Raw genomic sequence first — 19,319 nt, forward strand, 5'->3', positions numbered from 1 at the left:
GCGCGGCCGCCCGCCTCGGGCTCGGCGTGGGAGCTTCGCAGCCGAGCGGCCCCGGCGTGGCGGAGCGAGGTCGGGGCGCGGGCGGCGGCTGGCGGGGCGGGGCGGGGCGAGGCGAGGTCCGGCCGAGACCCCCGGGCACCGCTCGCCTCCCGCCGCGGCCGCCGGCCGCTCCGCGTTCCCGTGCCGGAGCGGTCGCCACGGGTGGCCCCCGGGGCCGCCGGCTGCGCAGCGGTCGGTGCCCGGCCCGGAGATTTCCGTGGGGTCAGCCTCAGACGTGCACGGATCTGCGGTGTTCGCAGTGCGAACGTCACGTCTTCAGAAAATTCCGCTGTGCGACCGGTTCTGCAGATGTTTGTGTTGGACGCCCGAGTAAGGAAATGGGCGGTATCGGCTGCTATTGCTACCCAGGCCTAAGCTACAGCTATGTGGGCTTCCAGCACGTGAGAATGTTAAGCATCCAAGTGCTTTAAGTGATTATTAGCAAACGTATCCTGCCCTTCTGTGGTTTCTGTCTTTCTGTAGCAGTGATCTTCAGGAGCCAGGAAGGTGTCTGCAAAGACGACCTTTCCCTATCAAAGGGAAATATCTTTGGGATTACATCCCAAGTTCCCAAAAGCTCCCTTTGAAAGTGCAGGTGTCAGCAGGGAGCTGAGCAGGGAGCTGAGCAGGGCGCTGCGGCTGGGCTGTGCCCGCTGCTGTTAGAAGGAAGAGCACAAGAGCCAGCAGTTCAGAAATTGGGTTCCAGAGACACCATGTTGGCTCTCTTGAGGTCGGTTGAATTTTGTTCTTCCAGACACCATATGCTCCCACCACAGTACCTTTTTTTTTTCCCCATTAATTCTAAAGATACTGGCTGAAATGGGAAAGTAGATTAACTTCCCTGATCTCTTTTTAAAAAGCAGGAACATATTTTAAAGTATTATTTCCATTGTTAGAAGATGTACTGACCTGACAAAGAAAGATATTTGAGAAACTTCATCTTGCCAAAATAAGTGCACGTAGTTGAAGTTAATATCGATGTGAGATAAATCAGCAAATTGTCAGATGTGCTGATACTGTCGGGCAGTCTGCACAAAACTGCTTCTACTGAGTTTATTGGAAATGGACTTAATATGAAGGGTACTGCTGTTACTTCAAATAGAGCCGTAAGAGTTTGTAGCCTGGTTAAAGAGCCAGATGCTTAACAATGAGACAAGTGACTATGACTGAGGTGTGTGTAAAGCAGAAATTTGCATAAATTTCTGCAGAGAATGGTACCAAAGTTAACTTACTGGTAGCATGTCTCCGTGACAGACTGCAGACTGCAGCCTTTCTCAGTTGCTGGTGGATACTTGGAATGAAACAAAGTCAGCAGCATTACACACAGTGAAATCTTCCAGCAAATTCAAGAATCTGAGATAGCTCTTAAAGGCTTCCTCCCCCCTGGTGAGCACCCTGAGAATATCTTCCAACACCTTCAGAACTGCCAGATCAGACTGTGCCTTGCCCTTGCTTTGATAAGAGTACTTTATGACTGTGCCAGGATTTATCTCATATTTCTAAGGAAGTCTCAGTAAGTTTTGTCTGTCTACAGAGTGCTCCTCTTAGTGAATATGAAATTTTTTTAGAAGACGTGCTGATTGCATGGTCTCAGTAGTTAGAACTGAGCTATGTAATGATGGGGTAGGAGCACTCCGTGACCCTGGAATGTAAATTGCAGCTTAGAACGTTCCAAAAACTGATTTATCTCAGAAAACATGTCCCTACTCTTCTAAGCATTTGGTTAAATAACTTGTTTCCAGTAGCTCTTTGGTTGCTATTAGAATTCTGAAATAGAGGTGGGTTCATACCACAGACTTTCTCAGTTTCTCACAATTGTATTAATCAGAGGGTTTGGTTTCCTGCATTGTAGAGATTGAGCAATAGAAGGCTGGGAATCAGTAACTCATGCACTCAGAAAAAGCGATCCACAGAGGCAGAGGCAGATGTTTGGTTGGCATCAGTAACCTTAGAAGACCAAATTCAGTGAACTGGTGCACAGAACATGGCACTGTCACTGAGGAAGCATTTTTTACCAGATGCTCAAGGATTTGCATCAGTGTGCTGTGCCTAAAATACTGAAGCTGAGAGCAACTGATGTTATCTCTGCATCAAATCTCTCTCTTTGTTTTCCAGAACTCTGCTTCAGGCTTTCTGCATTTTCACAGATAAACCAGCCAGGTGAAGCAAACAATGACTGCATTGAAAAACAGCACTGAAAGGCAGAGCTTGAGTTGTCCCAGTTTTTGTCCCACAGAAGTCAAGGTGAGAGAGAGGTCAGAACTGGAATGGGCTTACCACAGACACACAGTAGTATGTATAGATAAGTATATATGTATGATGGTATATATATACATACACGTTATGTGCCGTGTTTCTGTTATGTTTGTGTAATTCTGTTTGCTCAGTCAGTCCTGTCCTTGCCCTCCATCATCTTAAAAAAAAAAAAAAAGAAAAAAGAAATTCCAGTCCTTGTTTTAGTCCTTGTACTTCTCTTTGGCCAATAGGAAAGGATCTTCATTTAAGAAATTCATTTCCTGCTGCAACTTGTGTTGATGCAGTTATACACTGAAGATCTGAATCTGATTTGCCTTTGTAAGAACAATACTACTCTGTGGGAAGTGAACTTTTTATTTTTCTTATGACTACAAACATTGAGGCTATAGTATGGTAACAGGTGCTTCAGAAGCAGGTTTTGTCCCAGACAGGGAGGCTTATCAACAAAAGCACATCAGAATGATACTGTGTGAAGAGAGGAGTATGCTTCAAACACATGCTGTTTGTCAAGGTAGATTCTTGAATTCTGGACAGATCACATAGTTGTTTATTGCTCCTTCAGTTGTTGGCTTGGAATATTAAATATTCATGTTTCATATTAAATATTATTCTGAGAGCAAAAAAGATTTTGTCAGCATCCGTGACAGTCTGTAACTTTACAGTTGTCGAGTTCTTCATTTCTGAAGATTGTAGTTCTATAGTAAGAGAATATCTGGCTACAATAGGGACATTTTAGGTGAGGAGAGAGAAAAACAGCTTTTAGACTGATTTTTGTTTCTCACTCAATTCTCTGCAAAGCTGTATTTGGCAAAAGAAAAAAAAGAATGGCAAAAACAGGCATGGGGGCACAGTAGTAATAGTGATGTCTATGTCATTAAAGACTTAAAATTTTACCAATTGTAAAGTTTTCAAATTGTAAAGTTTTGAGACTAAAGAATGGAAGGACTTCTCCTAAACAAAAGAAGCCCTTCTGCATTTTATGACAGAAGTACTGAAAAGTGACCAGACAGGAATGGCAAGGAACTAGTGCCCAAAGTTTTCCTAACCAAGAAATCTACAGAATAATACCAAATGTATAAAAAGTGCTATGCAAAATCAGTAGAGTTAACTAAACATGGGTTAATTAAAGCTTTATCATATTTGAAATGATATATTGTAGTTTCAGTGAGATGCAATAAATAATGTAAGGTTAGACATGGGCAAAGTTATCACCACTTGATCCTGATAATGCTTTGTCTTTAGCTGAAACCCTTAGATAAAAATCAGTGTATTTAAGGATGATATGTATTATTTCTTTTGTTGTTGTTTGTTCATTCTTTAGAAAATTAAAATAAGCTTTGTAAACTTTGTAAAAGTTTAACACCTCAGGGTTTGTACTTTGTGTATCTGTTTCCTGAAATGATACATAGCTGTGTGCTGCTAGGATGGATATTAAGATGAATGTTATTCCTGTTGACCCAAGATAAGTCAGAAGTGAAGTTGTTTCTCTCTTGCCCTGTTTTGAATAGTAAATATTTAGTCTACTTAATATTCTGTTTTGAACTAATTACATATTTTTAGATTTTATTTTTTAATTTGTAGGAGAATCAGAATTTTGTTTTCTAAGTTTGTACATGAATTATGCTGGTTTCAGTCTATAGTAGCAGTGACTCAGGTAACTTAAAACTAATCAATAACAACTTATCTATTTGAGGGATTGCTGTTAAAGAATACAGAACATTATGAACGGCATGGGAAGTAATGTTTGTGGTCCCCTCCTTGATGAACTAATTCAAAAACAGATGCTGAAAACATATTAGAAAATAAAGCCTGATCTCCATCAGTAGGTCAGGAGCCCAAATTCAGTTTTATGTGTACTGGCTTTGAGCTTTCATTTTAAAATGCTATTTTGTTTTTTTCACCACCCAATTCACTATTGAAAAATACACATATTAATTTTTCAAACATAAACTATCCAAACCTACAAAAATTTCAGTTGCATCTCCGTTACCAAAAAGCATTTGCATTGTCTTTTTTAACAGCTACAGATAGTAACAGTCTCCTGCTTTAACAACTGTAAATTGGAGACAAAGTTTACCATGGAAAGGAAATACCACTGTGATGCAAAAGTATTCCTAATCTGATAAGAGCTTTAAAGGAAAAAAAAAAAAACCCTTCAAGATTTGATTACTCTATCTCTTTGAACTTAGCAGACAAAACACTCAAAAGATTTTCTGTTAACACTGTGGGAAAAAAAAAAAAAAAAAAAGTTTACTTAAGCATGTGCATCCAAATCCGTCAGACTTGACTGTTTAGGAACAATTATTTCCCAAACAAAAAGAAAAAACAACTGTGCTAACAACTCATTTTGCCACTATGTGCTGTGGGATAACTGCTTACTAATTAGTAATGATGAGAAAAGTTAATGCGCATAGATAAATGCCTGCGGCTTCTACCGAGTTGTTTTTGAGCCAATCGTAGACCTAAATAACTGAGTGCCCCCTATTTGCATACAACTGTGTAAATATTTCCTATGGAAAGCTGAAACCACATGAAACTGGGGTCGTTTCACTTTGGAAGAAACCAGTTCTGTGCGTACAAACGAACACAAAGGCTGGATTAGAGACTACAGCACCAAGCTTAAAGAAGTCTTGTCTGTGAGTCCCTACAGCTGTGTTGTGATTTAGTTTTGAGGAATTCAATAAACTGGTGATCTCTGCTCGCAGGAGTTCTGAGTGGAACACAGCACTACTTCACAGGATGAAGCAGTGTGTATCGTTTGTGTGTACGTGTTATTATTATTATTTTTTTCCTAATTATAAAACGTTGAGTGAATCTGAGTCTGACAGAAAACTGTAAGGTGGAGAAATCAAACGGATCACAGCTGATATATGAGTTTTCAACAGGTAATAGTGAGGAATGGCAAAATTAGAATGTCAGCTTGGAACACTTGGTTCGTAACTGACAGGTATTTATTTGTTCTGATATAAAATACGTTGAATGAAAGCTTCCCTTGTGAGGCGCCTGTCACAGAGGTGTGAATGCAAAGACCCCAGTGTATGCCTTTATTTAGAGGTATCAATTGCCAAAGTCACCACGCAGGGCACTGGTTCAGAACAAGCCGCCTCAGCGTTTCCACACAGCGTCCCGCCCGGCGGTCAGGCTGCGCTGCGCTCTGGGGAAATGCCTTTTGGCGCCCAGTGGGGACCCCGCGTGGCCAAGGCCGGCCTGCCTGGCGCTGTGCTGAGGGGCGGGGCGCTGTGCTGAGGGGCGGCCGGGCCCAGCGCCTCACGTGACCCTGCGTTGTCCCGCGCGAGCCGCCGTCGCGGCAAGATGGCGGCGGACTCGAGCGACGGCGAGGAGGAGGATCTGGTGAACTACGGGACGGCGCTGCAGCCCCTGCAGGAGGGTAAGGGAGCCCGGCGAGCCCGCCTGGACTGCTCCGTCTTTTTGAGCCGCGCTGTGGTGAGGGTGTCCGGGTGTCCAGGAGGAGCGGCCTGCCGAAATAAAGCAGCCCGGCCCAGGACTGGGAGCGGCCGTGCTGCCCGCGCGGGGCCCGTGCCCGGCCTGAGCCTGTCCGTTACTTTAGCTTTCATCGTCACTTCTAAGTGTGCGGTTCTGTGGGCGTGTTCTACGTCTGTATTCGCGGTACCGGCTGAGCGTTGCCCGAGCGCCTGTGCACAGCTGTGGGCGCTGAGCCTCTGCCTCTTAACTAACGTCACTGCCGGGCTGCGGGCCGAGCTGCAGGGAGCTGTGCGTGTGGAAAAACCTCCGACTGCGTTTTGGAGTTCCAGGAGTTCCGTGCCACCTGGAACGTTTTTAAAGTAAGCAGCCAGCCAGCGGAGCTTGGGAGCTGTCTGCGTGACGGTAAACGGAGGTTTTGTTGCCTGTCGGGGGCTGGAAAGCAGCAGGTGCTGTGTGAAGAGAGGTGCTTCCTTAACAGAACGATAGCAAACCGTGCTCTGGGAGTGACGGTTCTGGTGGACCTTAGAGAAACAGCAGCATTACGCGTTATTTTTTGCCGCGGCAAGAACTCCTCAGTTTTACTGAGGTAAACGGTGATAATGGTGTCATATGCCTGACTGAGCTTATATGAGAAGGGAATTGGGCCTTGTGAGTGTGCGAGTTTATTATCAGCATAAAGCCTTCATCCTTCAGAATGTTCAGGGAGGTCTTCACTAGCTTCTCTTTATGAATGGAATGTGTTTCAAGCATTATGTTTTGTCAATGGAATAACTGATTCTGTTGAAAATTTGTAGTAGTAGGATTTTTTTGCTCTTATATAGAAACTTTATATAAAAAAGTTGCATAGTTAGCTTGTCAATAAATATTAAGGAGAACCTGGCTGGTATTTAGAGCTTTCTAATAGTTCGTAAGTAGTTCTGAAGTGTCTGTCACAAACAGGGGAAATATTTACAGATCGGAGGTGTTGTTAAGCAGACTGGTAATCTATTAGCCTGATCATAGAAAATTGCACAGAATTAGTAAGAATTTAGGTTTTCTATTTGAACACTTGATGCTTTTTCTCTGTCAGTGTACGTCAACAGCATACGCAGATACATAGTGATACTGATGCTTTCTACTTCAGGGTGGGTACTATTCAGTCCTGTTCTTAATTGCAAGGGAAGAAATGGCTTGTGGACCAAGTAGGGGTTCCGTTCTTTATGTAGTGCTCTCTGATTTATCTCCTTGTAGGCGAACGAATTAAGAAGCCAGTTCCTCTTCAGGAGCAGACTGTTAAAGATGCAAAGGGGCGATACCAGCGTTTTCATGGAGCATTTACGGGTGGCTTTTCTGCTGGTTACTTTAACACTGTTGGCACTAAGGAAGGTGAGATACTTCTCTGTCAACTAGGAGGGGTTGCTTGATGACTGTGGTGTAACATCAGTGAAAAATAAATGTTATTAATCATTTTTTCCCCTGCTGTTTGTTACTATGTAAATAATTGGAACATAATTTTTGGAGATACTTAAACTTTGTTTCTCAGACTCCAGCTACGTGAATGTTCTCTTGATGTATCCCTTAGGTGTAAGATTCAAATGTTTGAATTGTTTTCAGATGTTGTAGTTTGCAGTCCCTTACTTTAGATGTCCCTTACTTTGCCTTCTTTAAAGGATGGACGCCCTCAGCTTTTATATCATCACGGCAGAAGAGAGCAGACAGAACCGTTCTTGGACCAGAAGACTTTATGGATGAAGAGGTAAATTTGGAAAGAAATAAATCCCTTTTGGAAGTTGTAGACATGATTGTAAGTTTTTCAGGCCATGAAAAAAGAACTTAAATAGCAAAAGTTGTAGTAACCTTAAAATTATTTCATGTTTATGTTGTTATACTTCTAGATTCTATAGGATATTTAACAGATTCACTTAGGAAGTTCATATAATCTCAATATTAGAAAAATCCAATATCTCAAACCTCTCATTTCCTCTTATCAGGAAATCCAAATACTTTCAAAGCTGTTTTAAATATGACCATTCAAGTTGCACAGAAATCAACCACAAAAGTGTCTTGAAAAATGTTGCCAATGTAAGGGTTGCACCCTGTTTTCTTTTCTTTATTGTTACAGTGAGTATTTTGGGGAAAACATTTTCTAATGTAATTTTTTTGTTTTGCCTGTCTTTTCTAGGATCTTAGTGAATTTGGGATAGCCCCAAAAGATATTACAACCACAGATGATTTTGCATCCAAAGCTAAGGACAGAATAAAAGAGAAAGCTAGACAGATTGCGGGAGTAGTTGCTGCCATTCCTGGAACTAGCGCATTTGATGATTTAATAGGACCATCAAAGTAAGTAAATTTAAATAAAAGTTAGCATAGAAATTCCTTTTGCATACGAGTGCATTGATGAGAGAAGCAATTGACTTAGATTAACTCATGAAAGAGGCTGCAAGATCTGCAGTGTTACCTTTCCAGAGAGGCCTCCTTGTGGATGTTCTTGTTTGTGCAGATTTGTTCCATGCACACACCTACAACCGATGCAGCATATATGCAAACGTTGATGCATTCAGATTTTAATTGAAAGTATGTACAAAAGCATACTTTCAATTGGTTTAATTTTCGGCTAGATTTCAATGAATGTTGGAATTGTGACTTGAGTTTTTTATTTTTGCTTTATTTTGTTTCTTCTTAGAATAACAATTGGGGTTGAACTGTTGCGAAAAATGGGTTGGAAAGAAGGACAAGGAGTTGGACCACGAGTCAAGAGAAAGCCACGTAGGCAGAAACCTGGTAAGTTCATTTAGGTGCCTGAACTCAGTTGTAGAAAGCTAGCATTAGAAAGTTAATTTTATTATTTCCTTTTATTTAGTCCATTTATTTAATCTTAGAGAAATTTAGTATTGAACTTTAAATTAATAGTGATAATGTTGCATCTGTTACAGACCCTGAAGTGAAAATATATGGCTGTGCATTACCACCTGGGCTGTCCGAAGGTTCCGAGGTATTGTGCAGGCAGAAGTTATTTGTTAACTTATGTATAAGTAACTTATGTGTGCTAACACCCTTTATAAAAAACTTTTTATGTTTTTAAGCATTTTAAGTTAATGCTTAACATACAGTTTAAAGTTTCGTTAAAGTGTTCATAAATATTTACTGCATTTATTATGAAAAAGGAATGTAACTACATTTATTCTTTTTTTAGTTGAACAGGTGTAGTTCATAAATAATTTAATGCATAGTTACAGAAACTTGAACTTGCCTAGTCTCATATTAACTAGATGTTGTAAAAGCCACATCTGTGGGTGGTGGTTGTTGTTGTTGTTGTTACATGCTTTTATTTTTACAAGGATGAAGAGGATGAATACCAGCCAGAAAATGTGACGTTTGCACCAAAAGATGTAATGCCTGTAGATTTGACTCCAAAAGAGAATGTCCACGGACTTGGCTATAAGGGTTTGGACCCCTCACAAGCTTTGTTTGGTGCATCTGGAAGAGAGCACCTTAATCTGTTTGCAGCTGATTCTGAAGATCCAAGTAACTTAATTGGTGATGTGAGAAACAATAGACGAAGAAAACTAGGTATCACAGGCCAGGTAAGATATTGTTTTAGGTATTTTATTAGTAGTGTGATAAAATCTAAAATGTAGTTAGAATGGGATCTAATAATTGTAGACTTATTGTAAGAAACCGTAAGTGTGGTTTGAAAACAGGTTTAGGAGTCTGCCTACTTCCTGTTGTTTAACTTGTTCATATCTTCATATTAAACAAATTCTTATAATTCTTAACTGCTTTCATTTGTCAGTGTTTTAAAAGACAAGCAATAGGGTGAAAATAGCTGGCTGACTGATTGAACTGAGAAAATTCTTGTGTTACTTTAACTAGAGAAAGTTGATATTGAATCTGATTTTTTTTTTTTTTTCCAATTTTACTGAAAATGGTGTTGAATCTGTCAGAGGGGTTTTACTTTCTCCTGTTGTATTTGTAGTTCTTATGTAGAAAGAGCTTGGTCAATTTATATAATTTTAAGAATTACGCTTTGTTAATTTTCATGCCTTTTTTCCCCCTCAGTAATTTTACCTGCATTTAATCAGACTCAAAGTCTGACTGCTAGAATTAGGCTGCTGTCTTTGCCTTGTACAGGCCCAACTTATCGTTCTTCCCTCCGAAGGGACTGAAACAAGTAGGATATGTTTGCTTCCTCCCTCATACCTCTCATCCCCCAGTTGGGACCACTTCTTTTTTTGTGTGAAGTAGATTTTTTCCCAATATATGTGTCCATACGTTGGACATCTTACATAACATCTTACATACTGTACATGGTAAGGTACAGACACAGATGTGTTCCAACAAATGTCTTAAAATGTAATTTTCCCATTTTTGAGTTCTCATTACTTTTGTTTGAAATATATTGTAGGCTTTTGGTGTAGGAGCTTTAGAGGAGGAAGATGATGATATTTATGCAACTGAAACATTGTCAAAATATGATACAGTTCTAAAAGATGAAGAACCTGGAGATGGCTTGTATGGCTGGACAGCACCTAAGGAGTATAGATCAAAAAAAAGTAAGAATTGTAGTTCTGTGGAAAGAGTTAGTGTGATTTGTATTTAAAACACATCCATTTTTTTCAAAAGCTTCTAGTAGATAGGTATCTTCTAGCTGTGATATCTGTAGCTTTGTCCTAGACTTCTTGGAATATTTGTGTGTTCTAATTCTGGAAATAATTATTTTAATCTTCCACTAACGCCAATTTAGATTTAGTGTGCAAATTACATTTTGAGAAGGGACTATATGTTGTGCTTCATGAAATACAGTATTCAATTGCATTGAAGAAAGAGATTATGAAGCATGGCTTCAAATATGACCCAGTACTTGTAAATAGATTTTTTTAAATAGACTTGCTTATTTTCAGATGACAATATTTGAGATTTTATCTTGATAATGCTCTATTTGTAGTGCAGCTTTTAAGTGCATGGAATACTTAAATGCTTTCTAAAGCAACTCCTAATGTTTGCTGTGTTCAATTAATTGCACTTACGATATTAGATGTGCACGTAATGGTACCGTTGTCTCACTTGTAGCCACATTCAATTACTTTCCATAAAATGTTCTGCAAAATGTAAAATATTCAGGAAAGAAGTGTTTTTACAAAATGTGTGTGTTTTAAATATTGGCCAGCTCTGTGATTATTTTTGCAGGGTCTGAAACAGAAGTGAAATATATAGGCAAAATCTTGGATGGCTTTTCCTTGGCATCAAAGCCATCAGCTCCAAACAAGGTAAGCATATAATGACATTTGTGCAGTAAGAATAACATTCAAAGCAAAATTGACGTGTGAAATGTATGGATTTTACTGTGGTGTGATACTTTATGTTCTTCAAAATGGAAGTTCTAATAAGCAGTAAAGATTTCTGACTAAACAAAAATGTGAAACTACTGGATGAATTTAAATTTTGTCCATGTTCAGACTTTGAACAAATGCATTTACTGTTATTTTGCATGGAGATGGAAGAATGATTTAACTTCACAATAAAAATGTACATCTGCTTTTACATCTTTCAGCTGTAACATCCTTTTTTTTTTTTTTTTTTGTAAAAATCAGGCCGCACACTTTGTCTCCTTCATTGTTTTGGTGACAAGCTAGTTTGTCAACCTGATTCTTTGCTTTGCATCTTGTATGCCACGAGTGTTTCCATAAATTAGAATGATTATCAGGGTTGTGTGACAAGGTCCTTTTGCTAATACAGAAAGGAGAAACATTTGCATGGTATAGAAAATTGTGTTCTATAGGAGGCAGAGGGGTAATCTTTGAAGTTATAGTTTGCATGAAGAATGGAGAAAAAGAACTCTGAAAGACAGGAAAATACATTATGTGCAGAAGTACACAACAGTTTAATTAATTGACTAAATCATATGTGACTTCTGTTTTTAAAAATGTAATCAGAAGCACATATTCTCAAACAAAGCAATGCATATTAAGACTGCTTAATTTTTGCTGGTGCTTGATGTGCACATTTTTCTATTTTGCATAACTAATGTGTATTGACAACAGAACTTTTGTTCCAAAAGTTTGTATTACAGCACCGCTTACTGATTCAGTCTGAAAGAATGTGGTATCTCTTTCTACTGTTACTTGTAAATTGAGGAATTTTTAGATTGAGGTTACATTTCTCAATCCCATTTCTAAAAGTTTAATACAAAGTTGTATCTCGCTCTTGTGGTTGTTTTTGTTTTGTTTTGTTTTTTTCCACTACTCTGTAAAGATTTATCTGCCACCTGATCTGCCACGAAATTACAGACCAGTCCACTACTTTCGGCCTGTAATAGCAGCTGGGAATGAAAACTACCATTTACAAAAGGTGTTAGAAGAATCAACTGGAAAACTGGGGAGTGATGCCACACAACAAAGCAGGCATGCATTGAATGCGTCTCAGAGGAGGGAACAACTAGGAGAGACTGTTCTGAAAGGTATTGATAGATAGTTGTCCCTTTCCTTGTTCTTTAGGTCCACAATTTGTTTATGTAGCAGTAAAAGTTTGGTCCAGACTTGAACATTATTCTAATGTAACTTGTATATTTTACTTGTGTTTTTATATACAATAATAAAAATTATGAAGCAATATAAATATGTGCAAATAGCCAGAAAGATGAAGTAGTGACCAATAGTATCCATCTGCTATTTCTGCCGTTATATTGTGTTGTTGCAGAAGAGCATTTTCTCTGTGTATACACAGGCTTTCTACTCCACTGAAGTGTCAGAAATAGTTGAACTAATTTTTCTTTTTGCTTATCTCTAACTTCTACTTCTGGTCATAGGTCCAGCTCCGTCTGTTTTGGAATACCTGTCTGAGAAAGACAGAGAAAGACTCAAAGAAGTAAAACAAGCATCTGAACAACAAATGAAAGCAAAAATGTTGCCTCAGCAGCCCCGGAATAGCAGATTCCAGCCAGCTTCCCCAAACGATGCTTCTCATAAATGGCAAATGTTATTGGGGGGACAGTTAGCAAATGCTGGTTCTAGTGACTTCAAACCATTTGCAAGAGATCCAGAAAAACAAAGAAGATATGAAAGTTTTGTGAAAAGCCTTAAACAAGGAGAAAAAGGTAACTGAAGAGAGAAATCCTGACACTTCTGGTTTTCTCTGAAAGAGTATTTTTTTGGTTTTGCTTCCTCTATGTTTTAATTATTTGATGAAGCTTTGAATTTAAACACCTATTAAATAAATGAAGTATTAAAAAGCAACACATAAAGAGTCAGCATTACAAGTAAAATTGTTTAAAACATCTATCTTGCATTTAGCAAATCATTCTTGCCTCTACTTGTCAAGGAAAAATACAGTTGAGATTAATACTATCCTTAAAAATAAATATTCATGAAATACTTGCAGGGTTGATTGCTTTTTTTTTCTTTTTTGAAAAGTATCAAACTTAGGTAAGGTTTAATGTCTTAAGTATTTATTTCTTTACCTTACAGTAGATACGTTGGAGCGTTACTTAGACCCAAATATGACAGAATGGGAACGAGGGAGAGAACAAGAGGAATTCTTCCGTGCAGCGATGTTCTACAAGTCCTCCAACTCAGCGCTGGCATCCAGGTTTACCCGGGCCAAATATGAAGATGATGCTGACAAAGTTGAAGTTCCTCGGGACCAAGAGGTATGTGTTGTCACAGTATTTTAGTATTTTGAAACTACATTTATTACCTTAACACTGCTTTATAAAAGTATTTTTCTTTAAAACTCTTTTGTAGTTATGTCAGTAATGCTTTGTTGCCTGTTAAGTAAACCTTTGAAAAGACTTAATGCACGTAATGCAGTCATCTGTTAAACTACGCTGAAATGTTTATCTGCCATGTTATTAATATGACAACCGTAATAGTTAATTCACCAAGTTGTTAGTTACCTAGCAGACCGTGTTTGACTTTTTCAGAATGATATTGATGATAAGGAATCTGCTGTGAAGATGAAGATGTTTGGTAAACTCACGAGAGACAAGTTTGAATGGCACCCTGAAAAGTTGTTGTGCAAAAGATTTAATGTTCCTGATCCATATCCTGAGTAAGATGATTAATTAAGAAATTCTTAAATTTTTGAACACTCCTTGGAAATCCTGAGTTTTCATATTCTTGTGGAAAAAATCTGGCTTGATGTTTTCTTTTTGTATTGTAATAGATGTATTATAGATTTTCCTAATGTTTTAATTGGCCTTATAAAGCATGGTAAAATAACTTCTGACAAAATAATATGCATTTTAAGTATTACTGTAGGTTGTTGTAGCTAATTTGTGTGTGGAAAACAGTATTCAAAAGAACATCTTTATTTCCCTGTAGGTCTTCCATTGTTGGTTTACCAAAAGTGAAGAGAGACAAGTATTCTGTATTTAATTTCTTAACTCTGTCTGAGCCTACTACATCTGTAACACAAGACACAAATGAAAGAAAACAAGAGAATAACAGTGTGAGCAGTAAGTCAGGTTTTGTTTTTTTTAATCACATAGCTGTGAAGTAATAGTATATAGAAAATGGTTGTCTTTGTTATGAGGAATGAATTTATCCATCTGATTTTTTTTTTTTCCCTAAAAGAAAAACAGGTATAAAAATTGAAAATATATTCAATACATTCCATTCAAACATAAAAGCTAAAGTCAGTGAGATGGTGTTAATTTATTCCACTTAGGAGACCTTTATAGGTCAGGTATTCATTAAAAAGATAGAAAAATCAAATCAGGCTGAAGAAGCAGACTAAATTAAAATCAAGTAGGTCATGAAATGCAGTAGAATTTGACATGCAAGTGATTTGAATGTTTGGGACTTTTTTAGAACCAAAGAAACCTTCAAGATGGGACATATCAGATAAAGAGAAGGAGAAAAAAGATTCTATCAGTGAATTCATTAGTCTTGCCAGATCAAAAGCTGATCTTCTGCAGAAGCCACCAGTGCCAACAACAGAAGAAAGTGGAACAAAGGCAGCTGAAACACTTCCCAGTGAGGTGGGTTCTTAGTGGTGTTGGAATATAAAGGAGAATGACTGTAAACCTTGGAAATAATGATGTGTACTCTATGAATTGGTTTAATAAAGATTAGTTTGCTAAAGGGCCAACTCAGGATAAGCAAAAAGAAAGTGAGATTGCTTTTGAAAGAATTTTGCGGTTATAACTCTGAGATGTAAAACTTCCACATCTTTACAAGGATGGTAAGTATGGCTATACTTGATGTAGCAGCTTAAGGATAGATAAAATGTTGCACACAGTCTGGGAGTTAAGTTCAGTACCTTGCTCCCACTTTGCTCACAGGCACAGGATATATATGTATCTTCTGCTTTGAGGAGGAGGATGCATACTTCGTAGAGACAAGTACTCCAGTGGATTGAACTAAGAATTACTAAGATTGTAAACTTCTTATGTGTTGTGATGTTTGATTGTTTAATCAATACATCCCAGCATATTTGAAATTACTATATTGCTTAACTGATGAGAGAGGGATTTTTAGTTTCTTTAGGTGTCTAAATGTGGTGTGTTACACTGCTTTACAGGCAGATAATGAGAATAAGGATCAAGAACAGGAAGAAGAAAGCAGACCGTCCATGGACTTATTTAAGGCCATCTTTGTGAGTTCCTCAGATGAAAAGTCTTCCTCTGAGGAAGAGAGTGATGAAGAACAGCAGCCTTCTACTTCAGTAGTAGATTCAGAAACCACTGGACAAGCTGGTCTACCTGGTAGTTCTTCATCTAACATACAAGGTAGTTCTTAATGCGTGCTTATTTTTATAAGCGTCTTGTAGAAGTTTCCTTTATGAATCAAGTACTTCTGGGACTACTGGGACAGTGCTATATCCTGAACTAACTTGTAATTGTATTATAGGTCTATTTTGGTAAAAACAAACAAACAAAACAAAACAAACAAACAAAAACAGGTAGAGGCAATACATTGAAATCATTCAGGATGTCAGCTGTGCTGTTGGCCCACGCAGTCCACGGAGATAAAGGATGCTGATCAATTTGCTTTAAGTTTCTCTGATAATTCTTGAAAAAAGTATTTTCTTTCAAATAAATGAGTTTTTTGGTTTTGGTTTTTTTTTTTCCATAGACAGTGTGGCTGTTAAAGCTGAGCCTGGTGTTTCTTCATTGCCTGCTTCAAAGCAGGAACAGAATAATGCGGAGGAATTTGGACCGAAGTTGCCTCCATCTTTTTCTTCTGGTAGGTTCTGTAGACTTGTAGTGTGTGAATTCTACACTTTAAAGAGAAATATCATACATATGTCTTTAATGTTTGTGAAGCAGTACCTTACCTCTTAAGTGCCTGTTCTATGTCAAACGTGTCAACACACACTTTGTTACCACTCTGTGAGGGACTAGCAGGAATCTTTTTGCCTGTACTTGCTTTGTTGTAGTTCCATAGAGGCGGGGTTTATGAACTGTAATGGAGATATAGGATGAGCATTACAATTTCCTTATTAACAGGTTGAAAAGGTGTTTAATTACAGTAGAAACATTGCAGTTAGAAGTTCACACATTTCACATCTGTTTGAAAGCTTTTTTAAACTACCATATTAAATTAATATTTAATATGAATTTAAATATTAAAATTACCTTTTCATTATTGTTTGTATTTGTATTTTTTGTTTCTGCATTTGCTTTGTACTTCAGGCTCTACATGGCAACAAGAAACAGTGGTGCCAGCAAGTTCTCCAGGGCCTGGCAGGAAAGAAAAACACAAAAAGAGCAGAGAGAAACACAAGACTAAGAGAGATCACAAGCATAAAAAGGAAAAGGTATTGAATTAAAATAATCAGTTTATTGGTTCTTTGATCTACCAATCAAATTTTCTTGTGATTTATGCTATGCTGTAGAAAATGAATCAAATGTGTCTGAACTGGAATAACTGAGTTTCTCAGGTGATCTCAGACTGGAATTTGAAAACAGGACATTATTTAGCTAGGGTGCTGCTTTTCCCATTTATACAATGCGAGTACAGACATTAATGTTTAATGTTTTATGCTGAAGATGTTGGGCATATTCTGAGAGCTGTGTATAATTCACAACTTCTATATCAACTAATAATCAAACATCTATTTTGATGAGGTTTAAGTGTTGGAAAGAGGTAAGTAGTTTTGGCATTTATTTTTCAGTTTTAGCTCAGGCTAGATAGTACCAAAAAGAAGTCATTGTTGAGCGTTTCAATTGAATGTGGAGTCTACAATGAAATTGACTTTTAGGAATGTTTGCTTTTTTGTTGTTAGTGCCTTTCAGAGGAAACCAGCTCTCCCAAAATGAAAATTGTAGTACAATGAATTGTTTTTCTTTTTACAGAAAAAGAAACATAGGAAACACAAAACCAAAGGAAAACACAAGAATAAAAAATCAGAAAAAGACAGCAGCTCAGATACTACAGACAGCAGTGATAGCCTTAGTGATACAGATTCCACAAACCTGTCACCGAAAGAACTTCTAAGAAGGTAAATAGAAAGTTGACTGAAATACTTGCGAATTTTGCAGTATATAACTGAAATATATAACTGAAACCTCAACTTAGGAGTTTGCGGATCAGTAAACTTATTCATAGCAAACATGGATCAGCAGGTCTGTTCATGTTTATAAAGCCTTCTAGTTTGTTTAATGAAGTGAGGAAATGTTGCAAATGTCTTAAGCCTCTAGAGATAGAAGGCTCTAAATACAACTCTGTGCTAGTTAACAGGGTTTATAGTTACAGATGAATGATATTTTGAAGGAATTAAGAACTAAAGAAGTGCAGATGGTGAGTCATATTTCTGTGACTTTGTCTACTGTCTTTACTTGGAAATGTTGGAAGCGATGTTGTCTGCTTCAGAATGTTTCAAGTCAGCTTCATTTTTTTGATAATCACCAAGAAACCAGTTCAGACATATTCACTGTATGGCTTTGATACTTGGGATGATTCTGCGCTTCAGCAAGGAGCAGTGAAGCAAGGAGGATGATGCTTGTCATGTATGTTTCTGCTAAATCTAAACTGTTGTTATTTATATAAGTAGAGAATATATAAAGAGGGACTTGAACACAGTGCTACCTGGGATGTGAAAATAAGAAAAGAACAGTTTGAAACTTTGTTCTGCTCCACACTTGAAATGCAATTAAAACTAACTGCATCTGGTTCAGATCATAGTCATCCTAAGCCTCTGTCATCTCATGTGGAACTGTCACTGCATTGGATTGTGCTGAGCCTCTCCTATTAGCAGGCAGAGAGGTCTGAATGTGTTGGTTGAGGTATTGCGTCCAGCTGTCTTGGCAAAATTACTGTCATCTAGCTATTCTGTGTAGTGAATACATACCAACAGGAAAAGTCAGGGTTCCAAAGGAGTCTGTCTTTCATTTTTTTGGAGCTGAGCTTCAGTTACGTATTTGTCTTTTTGTATTAAAAAAAAAAGATGGTATTTTTGATTATGTAAATAGCCAAAATGTGTTTGAGCTTATTTTACACAGAACAGTTTGACTTCATTGTACAAGCTGATAATTTGGAAGTCTTTGTGTTTGCTGAGCACTGAGATTAAGTGCTTCTATCCAAAGTCTTTCCAAAGTCTTGATCTTTCTTTAAATTAAGGTTTAAGAAACTTCTCAAGTAATATTCTTAATGATGTACGTGACTATTTAGTTTATCCTCTTTTTCTTTTTTTCTTTTAGATTGAAACAACTTCAGTATTGAAGAGGCATCTTTCTTCATTACTGTGTGATTTTTAGATCTCAAATTTTTGATCTCCTCCGTGATGGTAGATCAGTCTTGTGTATATATATACTTTGAAGCATTGTAGATAACGTATTCATATTGAATTTGTTTGAAAGTAAATGTTTATATGTTTATTTTGTGATGTTTCATAGGATTAAAATGTAATGATTATGGAATGTTGAAAAAAATCTCTTCTGTATAGCATAATGTTAAATACTGCAGGTTCTGTTTTAATTAACATGAAGCAAGATATTTTAATAAACCAAGTATTACAAATCATTTTTGTACAGAAATGTTATAACCTCAGACCTCTAAAACCTTAAATCTCTCAAGAAGCATGGGAATGGCACAGAGTTCTGGGGAGGTTTACACAAGGCACTTGGAAAAATTTATTTGCCACAAGGGTGGTCAAACGTAGTCAGCACCTAGTGAGGTGGCTGGTTCCCTATGTCTGCCAGTGTTTCAGAGACAGTGCCCTCAATAGTATGCCTTAAATTTTTTGGTTAGCCCTGAAGAGATCAGGTCTTTTGAAGGTTTTGTCCATTCTCTCTTCCCTTCGCTCTGAAGGGCGAATGTTTGTCAGAATTAAGTTAGGGACTTAAAAACTGAAGTAATGTAAAATATGTATTGGGTGTGTATATTTTTTATTGCTTATAACCTTTCTAATGCAGAAATTCAGGTCGCATTTTCCCAGCATCTGGCTGTAACTGGAGTTGGAACATCTCCCGAGTACGTATAGCATTTGTCATAGCAGACCTAAACCAATAAGCTGTCAGTTTTACAGAAATTAAGGCTGTATTAGCTGTAGTACATTGGTACTATAATTATAAACTGCATTATTCAGTGTTTAAATGTATTTACAATGAAAACACTACTTTTATTTCATGCAGTACATTTAGAAAGTACTTACCAGCT

General features: G+C 37.8%; 1 protein-coding gene across 1 annotated transcript; it reads left to right on the top strand.

The window, feature by feature from the left end:
• The first annotated feature begins 5,325 nt into the window (after nt 1-5,325).
• GPATCH1 (G-patch domain containing 1) lies at nt 5,326-18,696 on the top strand. Its single transcript, XM_031615100.2, has 20 exons — nt 5,326-5,683; nt 6,970-7,104; nt 7,389-7,474; nt 7,901-8,061; nt 8,405-8,502; nt 8,655-8,713; nt 9,060-9,305; nt 10,127-10,274; nt 10,909-10,988; nt 11,974-12,178; nt 12,527-12,814; nt 13,185-13,366; nt 13,640-13,767; nt 14,040-14,173; nt 14,529-14,698; nt 15,241-15,448; nt 15,795-15,905; nt 16,355-16,479; nt 17,018-17,163; nt 18,362-18,696. The coding sequence occupies exons 1-20, from the start codon at nt 5,608-5,610 to the stop codon at nt 18,381-18,383; spliced, it is 2,808 nt and encodes a 935-aa protein (XP_031470960.2). The 5' UTR covers nt 5,326-5,607; the 3' UTR covers nt 18,384-18,696.
• Nucleotides 18,697-19,319: the final 623 nt, after the last annotated feature.

This window comes from Phasianus colchicus, chromosome 13, assembly GCF_987193195.1.
Source record: "Phasianus colchicus chromosome 13, bPhaCol1.hap1.1, whole genome shotgun sequence".
Lineage (NCBI taxonomy): Eukaryota > Metazoa > Chordata > Aves > Galliformes > Phasianidae > Phasianus > Phasianus colchicus.

Coding starts and splice junctions, on each gene's coding strand:
- GPATCH1 (XM_031615100.2), top strand. CDS start 5,608: ATGGCGGCGGACTCGAGCGACGGCGAGGAGGAGGATCTGGTGAACTAC. Junction 12,815..13,184: donor CCTTAAACAAGGAGAAAAAG/GTAACTGAAGAG, acceptor TTTACCTTACAG/TAGATACGTTGGAGCGTTAC. Junction 15,449..15,794: donor TTCTTCATCTAACATACAAG/GTAGTTCTTAAT, acceptor TTTTTTCCATAG/ACAGTGTGGCTGTTAAAGCT.